Source organism: Leptodactylus fuscus, chromosome 5 (genome assembly GCF_031893055.1).
Source record: "Leptodactylus fuscus isolate aLepFus1 chromosome 5, aLepFus1.hap2, whole genome shotgun sequence".
Classification (NCBI taxonomy): Eukaryota; Metazoa; Chordata; class Amphibia; order Anura; family Leptodactylidae; genus Leptodactylus; species Leptodactylus fuscus.
In genome coordinates this window covers 110855961-110879788 of record NC_134269.1, presented here as the reverse complement: position 1 = coordinate 110879788, position 23828 = coordinate 110855961, and the positions used below count along the sequence as shown (strand labels likewise).

The window sequence follows — 23828 nt, the reverse complement described above, 5'->3', positions numbered from 1 at the left end:
TTGGGGTTTTTGACATTTTTAAAATTGGGGTTTAGCCTTCCTGGAGTTGCCCGGCCATAGCAAGTTCTGTGGATAGGGGTAACTTGCCGATTGTTTGGAGGCCCACAGCTGGAATCCCCCCTTCCCACACAGATCAAGAACGGGCGTGTTTTGCGCTCCAGTTTTGAATGGTGTGGATGGTCAGACAGAGTGTACCACTCCATCCATTTCAATGGGGATTGCCGGAGATAGAGTGCTGGTAAGGTATAGTAAATCTATTGATCTGCGGAGGAAGCCGTTGGGTTTTTGGGGAAGGTTGTCCATCCCATTAAAACACATCTCTTTAACCTGCACTGTTGAAAAGTGGGGAAAAATTGCAAAATAATACAAAGCTGCAATTTTTTTTTTTTTGTGCAACTGGCATACTTTTGCATCCTTTATAAATGATAAACGTTAAAGGGACACTAAACCCTGAAAACCAAGAATAAAAATTATACAATCTATAGTTAATTTGTGGCTATATCTGCAGGAGTCGATGCTACATTGCACCTCTGGGCAGTTTAGCAGAAATCTTGCAGACAGTGTTTGTGTATCTGTGCAGTGCCATTACCAGATGGAGACCAGCTACTAGCACTAGCATCAGTCTAATGATGTAATGGAGTCCCCTTCAATGTGAGACTGTGCAGCACCAGAGCATGAAATACAGCAGGAAGAGGGGAAGAGTACATGCGTGTGGTTTTCATCAACTTTGTGTAAATCTCCCAGCTTTCCCAGTTTCCTGAAAGACTGCCATAATTTAGAAAGAGGTAAATTTTGCTTCAGCAGCCATCAGTATTACAGCACTGACATAAGTAAAACCAGTTTATGCAGGAGCTTGAAAGAAAATTACATCTGTTATGTTAAGGAACAATTAAGGAGGAAGGCTTACTTAGGTATATTTAGTACTCACCATTCCCTAATATAGCAATACCTGCTACCAAACTTTCCTGAGCCCCCGAAAAGCACATCTGAAATGATCTGGCACAATTATGTGCTAAAGAATTGAATTTATCTAGATAAATGTAGTATTCTCTATCAGAGCGCCACATGTGTTACTCAGCTTTCTCAGAACCCTGAAATGCTCCTGAATCAAGCAAGCTTTTGGCACGCTGTTGGAGCAAACAGGGGGATTTATTTAGGTATTTAGTATTTAGCAGTCTGTATTACTGCATTACTTGGTATGTTACACAGCTTTCTCAGAATCCTGAAAGTGAAATCCTGGCAAGCTATGGTATGATTATAGCAAGAGGAGGTAGTTTTATATAGGAAAATTAAAGAGTATTTGGGGGATTCCTTCCAACAAAATGGCCACATACACTGCGTAGACAAGTGTCTAGCCTAAACCTCATCCTCCCCTACACTTCCTAGCTAACCCCAACTAGCAGAAGGTTGTAATATATTACCCAAAGTAACCCACTCTATAAAATAAATACATAAAATACACCAGCCAAACATACATTCACAAAATGATGTGAATAGGGCCTTATAGTTTTACATCGTGCTGGTATTAGCCATGTTAATAACTCTGCTTCTCTTTTTTTTTCCTTTAGATCCGATTTTGCAGCATCACAGGGACAGGGTTCACCGAATTGACTCCTCAATCGATGGACCAGATTCTGACGACTCTAAAGATATTGAGGATTTATAACATGTTCTATATCTGCATTCCTGTCTATGACTTGCTGCACCCATTCCACTCCAACACCCTTATGTTTTAGTTTGCTATTGCACCAAATCTGCTATTTTACCACAGCAAAATTTGCACTATATCATCACCAGCTTCTACCGTCACAGTCGTCAATTTCAGATTTCAAGTATATTTTGGTTAACTAGAGCATGAGGGGGAAGAAGGAAAGAGTCACTATCTGGTAAATGGAACATTCCAGCTTAAGGTTTGAGAATGTATTTAGAGGTTCTGTACAAGGACCCCAAACCACAGAACTTCTCCACAACACTAAAACAGACTTTACCAGGCCAATCTTGCAAGAGGTGAAACTCCTATTGTAAACCATATTTAACATTACTCTTCCATGTTCCACCCTGTTTTTGTCTATTGTAATGTTTACAGAAATGCATCGCTAGGGTTTTACTTAGTTGGATGAGCAAGTAAATTACCAAATAGTAAATCATGTCCATGAGGTTGTCATTTTGGTACATTTAATACAGTACCATCAGTAGACTAACTGGATGGAGATGGCAAGCCCAGCTAAAGATGTAAATCATGCCTTTTACTAGGCTGTGAAGGATATCCAGGGTGATACAAATGGTGCTAATGTACATAATACTTAATATAAAGGTTTCAGTATCGAAAAAGAAAACTGATTTTTCCACCACAGACTGTCCATAAAAACAAGCCATCATCTTACAAATATTCATGAGAATCAGTTCCCTTTTCCAGCAGTTACTGTATACTGTGAAGAGAGATGAACATTCGTAGAAATCAATTTAGCAGATCTAATGTTGAACAGAAACTAGTAACTTAAAAAGGAATGTGCCACGAGATACGGGGCCAGGAAATTACCAGCAGATTCTTATGCAGGGTCCCAAACCTGACAATTTTAACCCTTTCGTTGCTAGGGGTTTCCAGAAACTTTGCACCTCTGGTAGCCAGGCCAATTTTCATAGTTTTGAGATGGACAAATCTAACCTAAATTGTAATGTTAAAAAAAAATAAATTACACTAAACACCACCCCCCAACACGCACAAACCCTATATATTTTCTGAAAGTAGGTACTTGCAGCATTGTCAAAATTCCACTTGCTACTGTATACGAACAAGCACCTTCAAACATGTCCAGGTATTTTGTTTGGACGGTGGGTGCAAAAAAAAAAAAAAAAAACAAACTGCCCACCCTTATATCAACCTGAAAGCTACCAAAAACTGGGATTTTATATGGTGACATTTAAAGGCTAAAAATGTGTTATCTGACTCATTGAACTTTTCCGCCTCTTAGAAGTGCTTTGTATGTTCATTGCTAGTAATAGTAGTTATTGCTAGTAACATATTACTAGAGAAGCGGTTGGCGTATTTTACTCTATAAAGATCAGGTATGGACAGAATAGGGACAGGGTCAAATGTTAACTCTATTGATGACTTTGTGTATGTGTCGTGTAAGTGTTTTGGTATAACTCTTTGGCGACACGATCTGGACGATGGTAAACGTCAGGGTCAGAGCGCCAATACGTTTCCTGGTTATGTTCAGAGGGGTATTACATTATCCAGTATATGACAATCAGAGAGCAAAAGTTTAGTATACACAGACGATGATTTCCCATCATCTCTGCAGTCTATAGTTCTGTTCCCTTCCCTTCCCCCAGCTCCAAGATGTAGCCGAAGGCAGGACGACACTTTAAAGCCCCATATCTCTGGATCCATTAGGGCTATGAAGATGAGCTTGGAATCATTTTAAAGATGTTAATCCCAGGATCATCATCAAATCGGTTACGGCTATCATGAAGATCCTGATATTCTCATCTTTAAAATTAATCCAAGATAATCTTCACAGCCCTAACCAATCCTGAGAAATCATGATTAGTAATAAAGATAAACTACATATGTACTCAGCTACAGTAGTGCCACCCTGGCCGGATGTATAAATAGGTGGACGAAAGGGAAAAGGGTTAAACAGATTTTTACAGTTTCAAGAAAACAAATGTAAATCTTACTAGAGAAGAATCTAACGGATAGTAAATCTCACTACACGTGTCTGATGATGTCCCAGTCTCATATCCAGCAAGTTTCATGATAATTTTCTGAAGACTGCACTCTATATGAGCAGGTTTGGGGTCGGAAATTTATGGTTTAGTAATCCCAATCCTGGTGACAGGTTCCCTTTTAAAAGAACACTAAAATCTATACACTATTTCAGTCACCTTGTCTACTGTCTGACAAAGGTCCTAGTGCTATAGCAGCAAGAAGCCGGGTACTAACCAAAACTCTAGCACCAGGGGTTTCCCAGGTTCACAATAATGAAGTGAAAACGTTTTTACAAAACCTGCAGAAAAGGGAAAAAAAAAAACCTGGCTCACCCATTATTATGATGCTGATTATTCAGAGAAAATCAGCAGCATGTGAAGAGCTTAAAAGTATTTTCCCATGGGATTGAAACACTACAGAATTTCTATGCAGAAAATGCAGCATTTCAGTCTTATGGATATATATACAGTCATGGTATATATTGCTGAAGAGAATTCACGATTGCCACCATAAATATAGAGCTGCGAATCTCAGTCATATTTGCACATTTCATATTTTAGGCTGGGGGTCACACTTCTAAATTTCTGTAATGGAAATTCGACAGTGCATTTTTGTGTAAGCCATTGCAATGTGTACTGTAGGATTGATGCTAGTAAGGAGTATTTCCCCTTCTAATATGGACCTAGTCTCAATGACTAGTATTCTTTTACAGTATTCAACACCACAACTAACTAGAGGGCAATGTACATAGCTGATGGACAAGTCTAGCACAAAAGTTATGGTCATTGTTGAAGTCTGCATTGGCTCACATATTCTTGCCTAGAAACAGTATGTGGCCAAAGTTGTCTAGCGTCAGTCTTGAGCACAAATGTCATCCTTCTAGATGCCTTTTAACTGTATACTTTTAGTTTCAATAATGTGAATAGACAGGCATGTAAATTATTTATTTAAATTCTCATATTCAAAATGTCTTTCACTTTCTAATATTACAATTTTGGTCATGTGACAGTACTTACTGACATCTGTTGCATAGTAAAAAGAAACTGTATAATATTTAAGGAAAATAAAGAATATTTAACATTCTGCATTCTTTGTTCTCTCAGTTTGTGCTACTCCGAAAAAAGACAACAACAAGAAAGTGCCCATCAGTGGTATGCCCAGATCTGTAAGTGCAACAATGGTTTATATAAAAAAAGAAAAGAAAAAAAAAAAAAGTCTTATGGCAGTAGATCCCCCTTTCCTAAAGGGGATAACAAAATAAAACATCAGTTTGTTCCATCTGGTGTCTTTCTGTGGCCTTGCAGTAAAACATGCATCCTATGGAGTTGGCTGACTCTTCCACATGCTTCATTTCCCCACATCATGAAAGTATAGGTTGGCACATATACATAACATGACTATAGAAAATAATATATAATAGATCAGATTCCTGAACTTGGGTTCCAGGTCTCCTTGCCGATACCAAAAAATCTGTAAAACAGCACATGTAATATTACAAACAAGTCAAAGCTCATGATTCTACACAAAAGGCGGGGTGACAGGGCAAAATACTTTGAAGAGGACCTTTCACCACCTCTAACAAGCCCAACTCTTTACATCAATTAATGGCTGTTACTCCATTCATTCTGGCACAGTCTGAATTTCTTTCTGATCCCCACCACTCCTGAGTAATCAATGCTGTTAATTTTAGTGCCTGATAAACTATTTAGTCTCTGTACTGTCAAGCGGGCAGGCAGAAACAAACAATGGGTGTGATTCTAAGCTTTGACACTGGCTGTCTCTAATTGGAGCTCTGAATCACACCCTCTGCCTGACACTGCCCTTCTGACATTACAGAGTAATGGCAGGTTCACATCTGCACCCAGTCTCTGCTTTGTGGGTTGCCGTCTTCTGCCCGAGAAACGGCAGTCAGTGTGCGCCCGTGAGTGTCTCCTGGTCTCCGCGGCAAAACAGTTTTTTGTTGTTTTTTTTTTAACGGGACTTTCTGCATGTCTGACTTTGTGTACAGTTAAAAAAAACAAAAAAAAAACAAAAAACGTTTTGCCGCGGGTAGGCAGAAGACATGGGCGGACACTTTGCAAACCCATTCAAATGAATGGGTTTGAAAATTAAAAGGGTATTCCCATAACTCTTGTTCTGCAGCCTCCAGGCTCTGTGCTCTCTTCACTTCCTGGATTTCTCGGCACGTTGGTGGGCGGGGTTTCACTTGCTCTGCTATCTGCTATGTTTGCAGTCAGTAATAAGGAATTGGTTGTAAATGCATTACCATAGTATGAAGCTGATGTAGCAGAGCTGGTTTTGAGTCAGCTTGCATTACATACAGAGGTAACAGACTCCCTATCTCAGCCCTTATCAGCCGGTTTAATTGAATTTTGGCTGATAAGTGTTTTCCAGCGTCTCCGCTGCGGGCAAATCGCGGCGTTTACGTCCTGTGGGGCCCTGGCCTGAAAGTTCTTTGCAGCCCCACAATACTCAATGGGCACACGCAGTTCTCTCTGCTCACCACTGATCTGTCGCCCTGTACTTTAAAGGGGCTCCATTAGTAAAATTATGCTGTATGAGCCTCACATATGCGTGAATAGCCTTTAAAAAGGCTGTTATTTTAAAATAGCCTTTAAAAAATGTTATTTTAAAACTTGGAAAAATAATTACAGTATGTAGAACAACACCAGTGCCCCCTTCTTATACAGCTCAGTAGCATATCAGAACATAAAACCAGGAGGAAATTTAAGGTAAGCCATGCAACTAGCCAACAATACTCACCAGTATGAGACCAGTAACTGAACACAAGAATATGCAGACGGCAAAGAAAACATTCACGGGTTTTGGAGGTGGTTGAGGAAAAACAAAAGCACTGATAAATGTTACCTGTGTGTAGTAAGAGAAAAAGTACTAGATCAGGCTCAGAAATAAATCAGAAATGTCCATGTAACTCTAGGTATACTGTGCTTGTGTCAGCTATATGCAATGCACAAAATATATATCATGTTTTTTCACATCTTTTTTAATTTTTGACAACCAAAAAGTATGGTACATATACTACACTTTGACAAAATGGAGGAAAAAAAAAAAGCTGATTTTTTTTTTTTTAACCATATGCTGACTGCTCATTGACGATATATATCCAGGCAATTGACATCTAACCGTGCCGCTGCATGAGCTGGCTGTTACCTGGTCTATCCAAGTACCTGCTTTCCCAATTGCTGTGTACATAGCGCTCAATGAGGCAGATTTATGCAAATAGTCTAAAAGCAAAATGGTCTTAGCTGCCCATAGCAACCAATTACAATGCAGCATTCATTTTTCAAAAGCAGAATGCAAAATGAAAGCTGTGGGCCTTTTTTTTTTTTTTGCTTTAAGACCATTTTAAGAAAACTGATGTTATGAGCGCTGTATACACAGTTATAGGAGGAGTAATGAGATAGCTTCCATTCTAGCCCTATGTCATGTGATCTGCTAGAGACAGGAACTGTGTGAGCTGCTGGATCCTGCAGCTTATTTTAGGAGGCTATATTCCTCCTGTTACTGGGAAGGGGTATGTGAAAAAACAACAGGTTTGCCCTTCAAAATATGTTCAATCATGAATAAGGGAAAATAGCCCAGTCTAGAAGTGGTTAACATTGATGCTAAGTAGTTGCAGCCATTTACATCTTTTCCTTCTCTTTCACGGATCTGCTAAATAGACTTAAAAACCTGACGTTAATGCACCCTTCTGCCATTCAATAGAAAGAAAGAAAAGAGGTCACTGTGCCTACTGACACAAAAGCAAAAACTGAGAGCTGAAAACAACCTACATTATGCTGACCCACTTACCAGGACCAGCAGGGATGTTAACCCACCAACAATGAGGTTGATGATTCTATCCTGAAAGTAGAGAACATGGCAATCATTAATCTCCTCTGTGAGATGCATGTGACCAAACCAGATTTACAGCAGAGACGCAAACATGTATTTCACGCCAACTTATAGGCTGCTCATCACAATCTACTAAACCAGTTCTATGGATGGGTACATCCCCACAACCTGCTGGAGATGCCACACTGAGTAAGGCACGTTGTTTCCCATTTTCTGGAGCTACCGCTCGAATCAAGCCTTGTGGTCAGAGATTACGGCCTTAACAGATGAGCTCTTTCTCCAGGGTGTCATCTATGTTTGCACACCTCCAACCATCAAGTGTGAAGGCAGCAGGGATGATTATTGATCCCTGCTGCCTCTAAGGTTGCGTCCAGTATGGAGTTGCTCCTGGCCAAAAAAAAAAAAAAAGGTTTGTATTTCTGATTTTTAGTGGAAATGATCTCATTTATGACTAACCATCGATGTCATGGAATAAGAGCCCTTAGTGGTCAGTGGGGTTAGACTCACAAAAATTAAGTGCAGTACTATCTATGCTAGACAAGAAAAAAGTCAAGGCTGAGTCAGACACACATGATGCAAGAATCACAGGAACCATCACCAATGAATTTCACGATTACACAAGTTCATCAGATGTCTCAGTCTTCTCCCATGATGTTCTATGTGGAGAATGAGCCATTATGGTAAATCTGAAGCAACAAGACAAACAGTATAAAATGTTCATCTTACTAAAGACTTCAAGATAACATAAGGGCTCTTCTAACAAGACCTTGCCCAACATTAAAACTATCATTACGTCAGACCACTCCATGACCTGAAAGATGACATTGCTTTATTTTTTCGGTGTTTACTTTGGCCAGAAAGCAGAATTGCAAATCTAGACTGGATTCACACAAGCAGCTTTTAACATGTTTGTTTTAGACCGGGTCCATATGTCTCACATATGCTTTATGTACAGTAGCAGCAAAATGAATGAGATGTAACCTGCAGCATGTCAAGTTGGGCTGTGGGTGCACTGCAGTGGGATATCAGCAGCACCGTTGTGGGTGATCCCCGCCAAACGGGATCTACTGTTAAGTTTAATAGTATATACTGGTAATGATCCCATCAACAACATCACCCCTGCGGCCAGCATCTGATTGTTTGTCACTCACTTTCTTGGGTACTACACTTATATCGCCGCAAACCAGATTCTGCTCAGCTCTTGATCTTTACCTTCATATTACTCTTTACTACTATAGACGGTACTATATTCGCCTGCTGGACAGTGCAATTTATCCTCTCTATATTCTCCTAAATAATATTAAATATATAGTTAGGGCAGTGGTTAACCTTGTTTGAGGTACCGAACCCACCAGTTTCATATGCACATTCACCGAACCCTTCTTTAGTGATAAATCAAATATGATTTTTTTTCCAAATTCAAGACATAGGTATAGGTTTTTTTTTCTGGTACACAAAATGAACTGTGCATAGGGCCTAGGGTTTGATCTAACCCCGGTTAAGAACCACTGAGTTAGGGGAACTAAGCTGTGAGCTCATTCCTTTCTATTCATCTGTACTTTCTATTCATCAGTAGTTATTCACAAAAGTTTTAGTCTCCTCTGTGAACAGCCAGTGTGGAACAGTGAAATATTCAGAAAGTCATGGACTTGTGCATTTACTCCTGTAACACTTTCTGGCCAGAGAGAGACCTAGCAGAAGAGTAGGATTCAGACAGAACAAAATAACGCAATTAGATTATTTATGTTTATGTCCTCTCTATTTAAACTCTAGCTACATTCCATTGTCATATCTTTCGTATAACATGTTTTCTGTGAACTACTGTTTCTTGTAAAATGGTGTAAAAAAAACAATGAGAATTGACAAAAAAAACTAAATTAGATGATAATGGCTGAAATATATTATAAATAAATTTATATATGCATGAAAAAAAAAAAAAAAAAAAAAAAAGTGGGTGGGACTGAGATTACCAGGTCTGCAGCTCTAAATCCATCCAATGTAAGGACATATTGCTGGTTTAGAAGCCCCAAACCTCTTGAAAACAGTAGCAGATGATAAAGCAGCATTAAGAAAATAATTCCACGTAATACTTTCCTGACATTGGCTTAAAAATATAGATGCTCTGTGTGTAGTTGTATTTTTTAATAAAATGAAAAAGGATAAGGGTAACTAATATAGAAAGCTACTGATACAACAGCTGAAAATGGCCTTACACATACCGTATGTTCATTTTTAGAAAAGGTTCTCAACAAAAAGCTTCAATGGCTATAAGTACCTACCCTTGCAGAGGTTTCCCCAAACAGAGGTCTGTTGTCCAGGCCACCGGTTCCATAGGTCCTGGTGGTATAGTCCTCCATTATAAACGGAGTATGTTCTTCAGTCATTAACTTAGTGTTTCTGTGTATTAAAGCATACACCTGGCACCTTCAGAACATGGTAAAGAACGAGGCTCGCTCAAAAAGTGTGCCCACAGGAAGCACCAAGATTTCACTACTTGTTCAAGGATAATGCTTGGAATGTTCACTTCATGGCGACTGGTCTGAAAACATACAAAAAGTCAAGAGCTGGAGTGAAGAGGTCTCCAGGAATGAAGGAGTAATGAAAGGTGTGGATGCACAAGCAAACGTGTGAGCAAACTGACTAAAACAACAAGAGGACTGACATTTCTATGGATTTACTAAAAACTCAATGAAAAGATGTATACAAGCCTGGCATATAAGCTATTAGTTAGGTTTCATTGCTCCAGAGCAGTGTGCCCATCCTATTAGTAATAGGAAATTGTTATCACCTTATGTCACCCAGCTTCAACAGACTGCTTTATTCCTTCATGACTGGGCAGACTTGCCATTCAGTGCTACTTAAAAGCATGGTTTTCTCTTTTCACTAGAATGGCAGCCAAGTTCCTTACAAAAACCTTTGTCAAGCATCAGCCAAACAAGGTGCTGATGTGTTTTAAAACACATTAGGAAAAAAACAAAAAAACACATGGGCACATGTTTTGTCTTTGTGTAATTGATCTATCAATGACTAAAAAAGCCATACGCGTGCCTTTTCAAAGCATCGGCATTTTTATATGTAGCTTCTCAATTCAGTTTTATTGGGTTTCAAAACACAGACAAAAGGTGGGTGAATGCAGCCTAAAAGGGTTGGCCAGTGATCTCCTATCCACAGCACAGGGGATAAGTGAATAATCACTGGGACCTGACAGCTATAACCTTCACCAGTACCTGAAATGGTTCCAGGTCCAATGTCAGAATGGAGTGATAATCATACACTGCAACTGACTCTTCTGTCAGTCTCTGTATAAATGGCAACAATAGCCAAGTTAAATACTCAGCCATCTCCATCAGCGCTATAGACTATAAATGGAGTGGTTATCATTCATATAAACATGATGTAGACTCACACGGTCAACACAATAGTATCCTAGAAAGCCAAGATCAACAGCAGTGGAATTTAGATGGTTTACAGCTGGCCAGTCATGTCCAACCCTAAAAAACCTTGGAACATTGATTTAGAGAATAGAAATCTATAGGTGATGCTGAAAGAATAGTTTTCTTCCTTATCGAGAGGGGAAATTTTGCATCTATTTCTAGCTTTTTTTTTTTCTTGGATTTTAGTTCCAATTACCTCCAAGTACAATTCCAATAGTGTATGATGTAGGAAGATAATACAGTTTGGTGAAATTTACTTTGTATCTTCTGCAGCACATTGACAGCCATACAAAGTATAGCAGATTGCTGAAATCAGTGCCTGTCACTCTCAGGGAGGGCAGATGAAGTACGGTACATACTCACTTTCATTTACTTTTTACATAATCACATTGGTCATAAAACAAAAAGGCTACTCTGCAATCTATATTACTTAATATTTTGAGTGACTTTGCCTACTTTGTTTCAAATCTTTCATGTAAAAATTGATTTGGGCCAGCATGTAAATGACCGTTCTGTATACTGCACGGAATGCTGAGTATAGAGAACTCTGCAAAGCTGGTGTGATGGTATACAAGTACAATATTGCAGTTACAGGAAGATAAGGTCAATGTATGGGCTAACTTGAAGGCCCCAGGTTTACTTACTCTGGGCAACCCCTGCCTCCATTTCTGATGTTGGAAAGTGCTCAAAGTCACACTGCACACAACTTTGTTAAAGTTAAAGGGGTTGCCCGAGTAAAATTTGAGGAATTTAATTTCATAGAGACACTAGGAGCAGAAGGAAACCAGAGCACCCGGGACAGGGGAGTATGGGTTGTTGTTTGTTTGACCTCCCCTGGCTTGTTTTAAAAAATACTTTCTTTGCCAACGGGGACCAGCTTTTAAGTGGAATACACTTGGATGACATTCAAATACCACTAATGCTGTTATCTGGTGGCATGACATGAATGGTGGAAGCAAAGGGATAAACAAACACAGAGGAAGGAGACAGTGAGTGCCAGCAGCTGTCTGGGAACAAGATACAAACTACAACTTTATGCATTGACAACACCAAGGTGCTTGGGGCTTTTTTAACCATTGTATATCATAGCCTGCTGATGTACATGCCCTGCTATGTGCAATGCTCTGCAGATGCCTGGGTGATAAGACACTGGCACTGTATGGGGTACAGGTGACTGGCAGCATTGCAACACTATGACACTGTAGACAGAACACCAGATCTGCTGTATTATACAACACACCACTGTAACTGCAGATACATGAGAGGTCATGGAGTTTGTTCTTGAAATGAAAATAAAAGAAACAGAGCAGCTGTATACTCTCACTTTCAGTTACAATTGAGTGTTGTATAATACAGCAGACCTTGTATCCTTAATCATGATACTGATTTAGGTGACAATCGCCCAGCCACGTGTATGATAAAAGTCCCAACTGGCCCCTATGTAACCCCAACCTCAGACAGCCCTGGCAGGTGCATGGTCCGAGTATCTCCCCAAATGCTCGCAGATTTGTTGCCACAAGTTAGTGGGAGAATGTTTTACTAACTACTGACCTGTCCAGATAAGCAGAGTTTGGTTAGCCCACAACAAAATGTAATTGTTCCAGTCTATGTATAGGATACCAGCCTATGTATATGTACAAATGATGGAAATGTCGTATAAAAGTGTAGAGAGGGCAGAGCGTGCATGTGGTCCACCATACACAGCTGATGTGTCAGTGCTTCTATAGACATGGAGCAGGCTGCTGGCTTTCCCTATGACTGTTTACATAGTCCAGGTCCAAACACAGCCTATACATCACATCCATACCTTAAGCCCCTCACTGCCACACAGGCCTACACCTGCACCCTCCAATGCAAACAGGTAGAGTCCTCAATATTCGCCTCGTCATCTGGCCGGACTTACATACGCCCGGAGACCATGATGGAGCTCTTCACCTGTTCACTATTCAGTATAAATGGCGGCTCTCCCACCACTCCACTCACACTTTACCTTTAACATCCCGACCGTAAGTAACGTGCGTCCAGGAGACGTCAGCCCCAACTTCAGCACATAGTTACCCGAACATAGCGTTCTAAGGGCAGCCCGGAGCTGAGGGGCAGCTGCGCATGCGTATTTGCATCTCTTCTCCTATTGGTGATTAGTCTATGTCTGGCGAACGTGTGGACACGCCTACTGTTTGCGTCACTTGCCCACCGGTGCTTACAAGCCGCGCTGTTTGTTTATGTGTAGCCACGTTATTTGTCGGGATGACAGGCACTTCGTGTATTATTGGACTGGGCAAATCCACCGAGATGTGGTAACTGGGACTTGGCATAGATCACATAGCTCAATGCACATGACCATAGGTAGGCGGGCACCGGTACCAGATGACAGAGAAGGGAGGGTGAGCCCGACAACCCATAGACACTGTGTAGTCGGAACAGAGCTATTTCAGATTCTCATTGCGATTAATCCATGTTTACTACAAATAAGATGTATTACATTAGTTTTTCTTGTTTTACTGATGTTGGTGCATTGGTGTCCTGTGTCAGTGTAGAGTATACTAAAGGCGTATTCCTTCTGGCAATGTAATATGGTGCTGTTCACTGTAGGGTATTGGGGAAATCTACAGTATGTGGACAAGCTGTACTCTAGAATAGTATAGTGCATGAGTGCACCCCCTCACCATGATACATAAGAAAATATATGGTGTGCTGCTTTTATTATGCGGTTCTTCCAGCTCCTAGTCCCCTCTTTGTGTTTAGAAAATGGCTCCCAGCTTCTCACAGTGCATACTGATTTATGAAAAATTTTCCCAAAGAAGACATTTGGCTCTTCTTAATTCAGCTAAGATGTAATTTACCGTCCCATCTCATCTGAAATTCAGAAACCAATGAATATAGTGTTTGGCTATCTCTATCAGTCCCATAGATCATGGATGGATCAATATCGCACATGACTGATCACTGCTTCATTCAAACAGTGGACATAGGATCTCCGTTCTTCTGATTGGTGGGAGTTCAAGGATCAGACATGAAGTGGTGATACAAAAAAGTTTTTTTGCTGGCTAACCCCTTTAGAAAGGCAACAAAGAATATGAACAAAAATTCCCCTATTACACAAAAAAAACCCCATAAATATAACAGATGATGTATCAGAAAAGAGTGGAAAATATTTCAATAACCAAAGAGAAAACATTTCTTAGCTGAGCTGATCCTGATGGGATTCTGAGGCGCTTCACTGATGCGGTTTATAGTTGCTTGTATTATTTATGGGCTGGGGACTCCACTAGCGTACAGAGTACAGGGTCACTTGACTGGTGATGTTTAAGGGGGGCCAATGGTTGATGTTTATTTATGGTGGTGCTCTCCTAGCAATTATGAGGATCACTAAGCTAGTATTGATTAGGGTATTAAGGCACAATAATACACTTAAGAAAAAGCTGACATTTTTTTGAACGTTAAAGTCTACGGGGAAGATTTATAAAATTGTCTAAAAGAAAAATTGTCTTTGTTTCCTATAGCAACCAATCACAACACAGCCTCCATTTTTAAAGACTGCGCTTTAGGAATGAAAGGTGTACTGTGGTTGGTTGCTATTTCCTAAATCTATACCTACTGTATATGTCAGCTAACAGATACCTTTTTATAGGGTTTTTTTTTTGTTTTTTTTTTAAATGAAAATGAATCTGTCAGACATTATCTGAGTTATCTCAGCTTTGAGTCTGCCAGGCTACATACCATATCGTTTCTTGCAATTTCTCATATTCACCACTGTCGGAGGAGTTAGTTGTGTGGCTCCTGTGTAAGAAGTAGTTAAAGAGGGCCTTTCATTTCCTTGGGCACATGTGGTTTTATATACTGCTAGAAAGCCAACAGTGCACTGAATTCAGCACACTGTTGGCTTTCCCATTATGTTCCCCAGTGCAATTACTGATACCTTTTAACTCTCAGAAAGGTGTTGCTGACAGCTTGCTGGGCTGTGCGGAGTGCCTCTCCTGACAGCTCTTCCCAAATAACTCAGTTCCACCCACCCCACCCCCACATTGTCCTACTTACCTGTCTTCCTACCAGTCTTGGCCGTTGGATCACCGAGCCCTCCGTCCTATTTGCTGACATTCTGCTCACATCTCACCGGCTGCATGAATTTCTTGGAACACTTAAAAACACTTTTATGTATTTTGACCCCTACACGGTGGAGAAAAATGAAGCCATATCCCTGGGGTGCTCATGTGAATGCCCCAGGGATATTTTCTGGTTATCTAGTGATTGTCCGTTTCCCCATTTCTGGAAATGGAACGTCAGTACTACTCCCCACTCCTCGCCATCATACTTACCTCTCTTCCTTCCCGGTTCCTCCCTGTTTCTGACTGCCAGTGCGTGCAATAGACCCAGCGCTGCTCTGTGCAGCAGATAATCGACGTCTACTTAGCAGGCATGGGAGCAGCATCAGAGACCTGTGCAGTAGAGGTGGATCATCAGCTACAGAGCAGCTCTGGGTCTATAGCATGCGCCAGCAGTCAAAAAAGAATGATCAGCCATCCCGCAGCTGGAAGGAATTGATAAAAAAAGACCCAGGAAAGAAGGCGATATAGGGAAGGCCCAGCTTTTCAGCAACTAAGAAGTAGCAAGGGTTAAACATATCTATTATGGCAATGTCATATTTTTGTTGCTTCAGGAAGTCTAAAATATCTGTCTGGTTCATTAGATTAGATTTTGCAAATATATTCATCACTTTGAACTGATACTTTGCTCCAACTCTGCCCGAAAACAATTTTTTCTCTGACGCTCCTTGTACAACTCTTCATTCTCTTTCAAGAATTTCTTCTCCATCACCTGCAGAAGGTGATCTAGAGATATAAGACATCACAATGGCCAGAAGATATGAAACTAGCCTCAGATTGTCAGACTCCTAGACTGGGAGAACCAGAATGACCTACTTGGACATTCAAAGATTCGTCTCCTGGTCACCCATGGTGGACTGAACAGCTTGACAGAGGCCGTGTACCATGATGTCCGTTTTAGGAATCACATTTTTTGGAGATCAGTTTGACAACTTGGTTCAAATCAAGGCAAAGCATATGGGAGAATACGTTCCAACCAATGGGATCAAGTCTGAGAACTGTGCAGATATGATTCATAATATTGTAGAAAACAAAAGTTATAAGACGTCAGCAATGAAGCAGAAGGTCATCCTGCACTCTCGTCCGTTTCCTCCTGACAAGCAGTTGTTGGGATGGGTGGAGTACATCATCCAGTCCGGTGGAGGTGGCCATCTTCAGCCCTATTATTACCAACAGCCCTGCTATCAGCCGTATCTACTCTGTCATTTTATTCATCTTGGCCTCTGTGGCTGTGATCATCTACCTTATCATGAAAGTTATCAGACTTCTTATCTACCTCATGTCCAACAGTAGGAAACAGAAACAAAACTAATATTTTTGTAATCATCGTCTCCATTGTATGTAAAATTTTTGTAAGATTTTCAAAATTTTTATAGGATTTGTCCAGGAATATGGGTAAGAAAACATGTTTGAAAAATAATGTTATTTAGAAAGTAGGTGGGGGGAGGGTGTTTAATTCAGTGTAGGGATTGAATTTTATCCCAGACAACCCCTTTAACAGCTACACTGTACTGTATGCAAACCCCATGGCAAAGACTGATTTTCATCGTCTAGAAGAATGAGCCTTTATATTGAATGATAAATGTGTAATACATTAGTGATATAAAAAAGGATAATTATTTTATTTTGAGGAGTGTTATGTTGCTAATATTTTGGCCGCATTTTTAAACATATATTATTATTATTATAAATATAAAAAAAGATTCCACACTTGCAGTCTTCCTTGTCTATGCACAGTAGCAATGGAAATGTAGAAAATCACCATGAAGTTAGCAATCCAGCATTCAAATAATCCAAGAGGACAATTAAAATATTATTTCTAATATTGATCACACATATTAAAAGCCACACAGCTGTATGTCTGTATAATAAAAATATATACAATTTTCCAATATAGTTTCTGTATCCATTCCATCTGTATCATTCATTCTGTTCCCTTCTAGTGGATAAAAATAAAAAATCAGTCCATGGTCATGTGATGAGTACACAGGTGCACAGCTCGTTACGCTTACAGCCCAATAATCTAACATCTGCCTGGTAACGAGCTGTGCACCTGTGTATCCATCACATGACTATGGACTGTATATCACATGACCATGGTCAGATTTTTTTTTTTTACCCACTGGGAGTAAGCAGAATGAATGACCGTAAGCAGAGATCTAGAAAACCATGAGGAAGTGATACAGATCTATTGGAATATTGGTTTAAAACCGGAGTCGTAAACCTCTTAACTTTCGTGAATCATAGGTTGTCCATGCACCAGAATCTGATTGATTGATTTATTTTTAAGCATCATAGATTACAAGTTTTGTTCAGGAAAACAAATATGGTGTCAGCTGTTACATCTGGAATACAGAGAATTAAAACATATATACAATATACACATGTAAATAAAGCTTTACACAAGCTCAAACAAACACACCTACACATTTAGATATGCTGTTTTAATAACACATAAAAAGTACTGGCTTAGGACAATGGGCAGACATTTATTTAGTAGGCGTACACTTTTACTTTATGGACTTCTTTATCTTCACATTCTCTGCTCTTGTTGTAGTAGTAAAATGTATTGTCTTTCCTTTGCAATTTTTTCACAAATCCAGTATCTGCCCAGCGATCCACCTAATGAAAGAAAGTATTATTTGTGTCCATATACTAAACACAAAATGTCAAATCAGTCCTTATATTCCTGACTACACTGATATAAAAATACTGTACTTTTTTTTTTTGCATCTGCCACGACATGCCACTCATAGACTATGATGAAAAACTGCTCAGGGGTGGGATGAGGTTGGTTTTCTTTAAACAGGACCTTGCACCACCTCCAACAAGTCCTGTTCTATACATAATTTAATAGGCACTGCTCCACTCCACTGAGCATTATGCTGTTCTATAGTGAGCTACAAGAAAATGGCGCTCGGACATGCGCAGTAGCACTCAGAAATGGATCGTTAGTGCGCACGCATGCGCAGGATTTGAAAGTGCAGGAGCGAGACTGGATGGAGGTGGTTACAGCAAGTAAGGAGGAGGGCATAATGGAGCATAAGCAATGGAGGGGGCGTGAAAGAGGTATGATGCAGAGGGGTACTCGCTGGCCTTGGGGAACGCCCAGGGTACTCGGTGAGCATCATTAGCATATCGGTTTTACCGATATTTAAGAAAAATGGGGGGGGGGTCTTTTGAAAAACTAGTGGCAGCACCTGATAGAGCCCCTTTAAATAGCACATCAATCAGGCACCAAAACTAACTGTGATTGTTGATCAGGAATGGTGGAGGCTAGAAAGGAAATTCTAACTGTGTGGAATTAGTGGAGAACAAGAACTGGTGGAGATGGTGACAGGCCCTGTATAACCAATTCTTGAAATGACAGTAGGCTCACATGAATGGAGAGAAGTGGCATGCTGACCCAGCCCCCTTTTGCTGGATTCATTTGTATACACTTGAAGACAATCATAGATGGTAACAAAAAATTAAGTCCAATATATTCAATGTTCTTGCCATTTTGAGGGAGGAACTAAAGAATTTAATGGCACGGCATGGTGGAAGAGATTCTTGTCAAACACTGTATGGCAACTTCTCTGTAAGGCTGCATGCACACAGAGTTACACCGGGCTTGTAAAAATACTCATTCACAGCCGCACACGCGAGCGCTGCGGACGGCTCCCGAACACTTCCCATTCACTTCAATGGGAGCGCTCGTAACGCCGGCGTTACGAGCGCTCCCATTGAAGTGAATGGGAAGTGTTCGGGAGCCGTCCGCAGCGCTCGCGTGTGCGGCTGTGAATGAGTTTTGTTTTTTTTTTTAAATGTAGATTGTGAGCCCCACATAGAGCTCACAATGTACATTTTTCCCTATCAGTATGTCTTTTTTGGAAGATGGGATGGAAATCCATGCAAACACGGGGAGAACATACAAACTCCTTGCAGATGGTTTTTTGCCCTTGGTGGGATTTGAACACCAGGACTCCAGCGCTGCAAGGCTGCAGTGCTAACCACTGAGCCACCGTGTGGCCCCATGTGAATGAGTATTTTTACAAGCCTGGCATAACTCCGTGTGAAGGCAGCCTAATGAAGATGGCATGATGACAATTGATAATTGATCTAATGTTCCATAGGAGCTTGGTCAGAAGAAGCCAAACCTTTCCTGTGTGACTTTGCAGATGAATATTCCAAACTGGTATGGTATATTTTTAATAAGGGGGCACCATTTGAAATCTATTTTATTCATGGGGCACAGGATAATGCCTATTATATTAAGGGGAAAAGTATGAGGACAATTTTATTTAAGGGACACAATGCAATGTGGGGTATTTTATTTCAAGGCACATCTGTTTTTTTAAGGGGTTATCCAGTTTGGGTTTTTTTTGTGTTTTTTTTTTTTTTTTTATATGAGCCATAAGGCCCATATATGGAACCTAAGGCCGGTTCAAATCTGCATTCGGTATTCCATTTGGGGAGTCCGAATGGACATGCTGCACCATTCTGTAAAAAAAAAAAGTCTGTATGATTGAATACATTGAAAATGTATGTATCCCTATGCCACCCATGCTAAATGGGGACAGTATACACAAATGAGAAATGACCAAGACCACAGGCTTTATTCAGATGACCATGTTGTGAAAAAATTGATATTAGTCGATTTTTTTAAGAACGATTTGCCTCTCTGACATACCTGGCTTCAAGAATTCTTTATAGACTTTAGTCTATTTCATGTTTTTGTGAAAAGAGACTTAGGCCTTATTCATTACAATCCATTTTTTTTACAAACAGAAGAAATGGACAGCTAAAAAAAATGGAGATGCTCTATCTTTTTCCTTTTTAAAAGACACACAGACCCAATAGAAATCAATGGATTTGTTTTCAATGGATGTAAACCGAATTAACATGTGTACAAAACTGATAATAGAATGAATGCACAACACCCGTCAAAAATTGCATGTAATGTGAATAAGGTCAAAGTCTGTATTCAGACATTTGATGGATAAAATGAAACCCTGAGTACATGCCTTATGTCACTCATGTGCCAAAAAAAATGGGGCGTGCCACACTAAAAAAGTGCAAAAGAATGTGGTCTATCGCAAGAGAAAAGAGAAGGGTCCACTTTTTCTCCAACCCTCAGAGCCAGAAGTCCCTAAAAGGTTAGGGGACTATTATCTTCTCACACTGACGCAAGGGAGACCCAACTTGCTCCTGGTCACCACATGGGCTGTCATCCCATTAGGCCAATCAGCGGCCTCAGAGGAAGGTATCCGGAACATCACAGCTGGTCAAAAATTCCTGAAGAAGTAGGCAGCAGACCGGACCACCCTGGTAAAACATTGGGGACAGTTGGGTATGGTTGTTTGTTTTTTTTCCCCACCTTCCCTGGCCTAATTAGAACATATTATTTAGCCTGGACAACCTCTTTAAATCAAAGTCCCTGGATAACCTGTTTAAATGATTTATTTTAACACTATGTATATTATTATTGTTTTTAAAGGGGTTATGCTACAATCCATATGTATCCTCTGTCTATGGGTGCATCTGTGTCCACCAGTGTTTTGGACACTTTTTCTGCGACTGCATTCACAACAGAGATAGAACAACCCCCATCTTCCTAGATAGTCATTCTGTTGGAGAATGGAACTCTAGGGAGACTAATAAAAATGCACACAAAGCGCTCACCATATCCACTTGCTTTATATGTCTGTACTCTACTTCGTCTCTATATCCAGCTGTTTGGAATCTGTACAAGTTTTCGATCTCATCTGACCACTGCTTTGCACGAGTCATTGATTTTGGTTTCACTTCAGAGCTTATAGCACTGAGATCTGCCTTAGACATTGTACAGAGAAGTTTTGCTGTCTTCAGTTATGTCAATTTGATCTCTGAAAGGAGAAAATGTTGCAAAAAATAAATTCTTTGTTACATTTCTTTAATTCTTTCTATAAAATAAGGTTCATCATCGTGAAATATTTCATAGTGTGAGTCTCTATGAATACACATTAGGACATATTTATTATGCTTTGTATGACTGTTCTCTGGCATACAAGGCAGAAAAAGTTGCAGTGCAGATCAGCAAATCAAAGGAAAAGTACTGTAGCTACTTATTTGCTTCTGCATCGCCTTTGCCACTTCCACTAATAGGGTGCAAGATTAGGGCAGGCCAAATTTATTGGAAGTGATGCCAGAAATATGGCGTAAATCATGGAGAAAATGTATGCCAGTGTACATTACCTCTCCTGGTGCAAGGTCAAGCCGAGTGTGTAGGTCATTTATGAGGAGGCTTGAGCCTCCTTATTAAAAAAAAAGCGCAACCTCCAATGGAGGAGGGGTTATGAACACTGGCACACGCCTCCTCATAAATGATCCGCACCCACCGCTGGTACATACGCTTGGAGAGGAAATGTACAATAGGTCATAGCTGGCATATATTCCCCTCCATCATTTATGCCAGATTTCTGGTGCGAATGATGATAAATCTGGTGGAGCTGAGGGCCCTGCCTGCCATCGCCATGTCCCCTTTCCACAGAAGATACTTTTTATGCCTCATTTGCCAGTTTTTCCTATGTCTTTTCCATATGAGATTATCAACACCACAATGATGCATAATTATACAAAGTTTATTAATTTCACTGCCCAGGGATAGAATACATATCAACTGCTGGGCATGTTATACAGCTGTTTGACCCCTTAGATGCTGCACTTAATTGAGAACACAGCATCTATTTTGTTACAACACATGTGGACTGCCATTTTTAATGGGAATCTGTCACAAGGATGAAGTATATTAAACCAGTAAGGCTGGATTCACACCAGCGCTCGCTTTCCTTTGAGGGATTCCTTCCTTTGGGGTTCTAGGTAACCGCTTTATAAGCGGACCTGAAGAACGGAAACCCGAGCACAAGTGTGAACCTAGATTATCACAGATAGGTCAGGCTTACCTGAATGTAACACTGTTTCCCCAACATAATCCGTGCCTCTGCTGTGAGATTCATTTATTTCAGAACATGCAAATGAGCAAAGCAGCATTGAGGGCAGTAACATTGCTCAAAATTGCTATGTGCCACACTGCTCTAATATGCCGGCAAGAACACAGGACCAGGCAAGATTTCAGCATAGCACCAGGCCCTGTCATGCAAATAATGGAAAGAGGGCTTCTTAGAAAACTGTGGGGTGTAGCACTTTGGAGCAGTGAAGCTGCCCTTGGTGCTCCAGCCTGCTCACTTGCATATTAGACCAGAGGCATTAGTTTTCATGGGGAAACGGTGGTTACATTCAGGTGTCCCTGAGCTATCAACTGTAGAGATGAGCGAGTACTGTTCGGATCAGCCGATCCGAACAGCACGCTCGCATAGAAATGAATGGACGTAGACGGCACGCGGGGAGTTAAGCGGCCGGCCGCCGTTAAAGCGGAAGTACCAGGTGCATCCATTCATTTCTATGGTGCGTGCTGTTCAGATCGGCTGATCCGAACAGTACTCGCTCATCTCTAATCAACTGTGCTACTGATTTAATATGCTTCACCCTGGTGCAGCTATATTGTGCCAGAGCTGTGTCGTTGGAAGTCCAACCAATGGCCTCAACAGCCACTGGTATCGAACCAGTGATATATACGGTCTCTTCAGTGACTGCTTCTGGCAATGTGTTACTAGCACAAGATGGAAATTGCACATTTTTTATATTACAGAAGGAAAGAGACAGATATGAGGCAAACTACAGAGTTAAAAGGGTTTTCCCACCAAAACAAATAATCTCCTGCCCATAGGGTAGGGATAATCAATGGGTGTCTCACTGCAAGACCCTGAATGATCAGAACAAGTTTTTGTTCCCCGTTCTGAGCAGCGCTCCATTCGTTTCAGTGGGAATGCCAGGGACAGCCAAAGTACAGCGATAAAAGTCTCCTGTTCTCCTGATTAGTGGGGGGTCTGAGTGGTCAGACCCTCAGTGATCTGCATGTCCCTATCCCTATAGGAGATACATTACTTTGAAGGAAAAAAATAAACCTTTAAATGGATGGATCATTTATACCAGGAGAAGGCTGGCTAGTAATTCCTAATAACTCAACTGGATTGTGAAAGAGAACGGTCTCTATATATTGAAGAGGTCTCACTGCATTGAGAAACTCTCCTGGTCCTCCCCATAGACTTCTATTGATCAGTAGACTTCTATTTGATCAGTAGAGACTTACAAAGTTTATCTCCACCTGCACTATGGGTTTACACTGTAAGCATGCCTTGTATTTACTAGATGCCATGCACCAAATAGGTAATCTATACATGCCTATAGACATTGTCACACCAAGTGACAAGTATACCCATTTATAGAAATGCTAATAATAAGGCGTGTGCTCTGATCCCCTGGAGAGTAATGTGGAGTAGGATGGTTGTCATGTCCATGTGCCCAGCATCGCCCTTCCTGCAGCAGTCCTGCTAATACTGTCAGCCCTGTCCTAGCAGCAGGCACACTGCTTACATATTATACATCTGACTGGCAGTAGACTTTCGTGTCGAGTGAACGTTCCCTTCTCCTACTTACCAGACAGCGCCGTTCAGCAACAGTTTGTCTACCACTACAGTTTGCCTCTTTCCGGTATCCTAGCAACAACTGACGCGCTTGAGTCCTCATATGAGGCCAAAAACCGCTTGCCCGTAGTTTATGGGCGGAGCCACGAAGCCCTATAGGAGGAGAAGCGCTGGATGTTGTCAGATTTCCCTGGGACTCTCGCCTCAGTACAGTCAC

At 40.7% G+C, this 23828-nt stretch overlaps 3 protein-coding genes and 1 pseudogene across 3 annotated transcripts in view; 2 read left to right on the top strand and 2 right to left on the bottom strand.

Annotated features, from left to right (window-relative positions):
* Positions 1 to 4768, top strand: part of DMTF1 (cyclin D binding myb like transcription factor 1) — a 35409-nt gene extending 30641 nt beyond the window's left edge. The window contains exon 16 of the mRNA XM_075274031.1: positions 1569 to 4768. Coding sequence (XP_075130132.1) covers positions 1569 to 1666 — 98 coding nt within the window. The 3' untranslated portion in view covers positions 1667 to 4768. The remainder of the gene's footprint in view (positions 1 to 1568) is intronic.
* Positions 4769 to 4896: 128 nt separating this feature from the next.
* On the bottom strand, positions 4897 to 13102 carry TMEM243 (transmembrane protein 243). The gene is made up of 5 exons (XM_075274032.1): positions 12995 to 13102; positions 9850 to 10109; positions 7529 to 7579; positions 6479 to 6583; positions 4897 to 5185 (listed from the first exon to the last, which is right to left on the bottom strand). Exons 2-5 carry the CDS (start codon positions 9952 to 9954, stop codon positions 5063 to 5065), a joined length of 384 nt encoding a protein of 127 aa, XP_075130133.1. The 5' UTR covers positions 9955 to 10109; positions 12995 to 13102; the 3' UTR covers positions 4897 to 5062.
* Positions 12734 to 16419, top strand: LOC142204545 (UDP-glucuronosyltransferase 3A1-like; annotated as a pseudogene).
* A 966-nt stretch (positions 16420 to 17385) lies between these two features.
* On the bottom strand, positions 17386 to 23800 carry MEIG1 (meiosis/spermiogenesis associated 1). The gene is made up of 3 exons (XM_075276279.1): positions 23625 to 23800; positions 20772 to 20974; positions 17386 to 17729 (listed from the first exon to the last, which is right to left on the bottom strand). The coding sequence occupies exons 2-3, from the start codon at positions 20928 to 20930 to the stop codon at positions 17601 to 17603; spliced, it is 288 nt and encodes a 95-aa protein (XP_075132380.1). The 5' UTR covers positions 20931 to 20974; positions 23625 to 23800; the 3' UTR covers positions 17386 to 17600.
* Positions 23801 to 23828: the final 28 nt, after the last annotated feature.

Coding starts and splice junctions, on each gene's coding strand:
- TMEM243 (XM_075274032.1), bottom strand. CDS start 9,954: ATGACTGAAGAACATACTCCGTTTATAATGGAGGACTATACCACCAGG. Junction 6,584..7,528: donor TAACATCCCTGCTGGTCCTG/GTAAGTGGGTCA, acceptor TACTACACACAG/GTAACATTTATCAGTGCTTT. Junction 5,186..6,478: donor CAGTTACTGGTCTCATACTG/GTGAGTATTGTT, acceptor GCTGTTTTACAG/ATTTTTTGGTATCGGCAAGG.
- MEIG1 (XM_075276279.1), bottom strand. CDS start 20,930: ATGTCTAAGGCAGATCTCAGTGCTATAAGCTCTGAAGTGAAACCAAAA. Junction 17,730..20,771: donor ATATAAAGCAAGTGGATATG/GTGAGCGCTTTG, acceptor TTCTTTCATTAG/GTGGATCGCTGGGCAGATAC.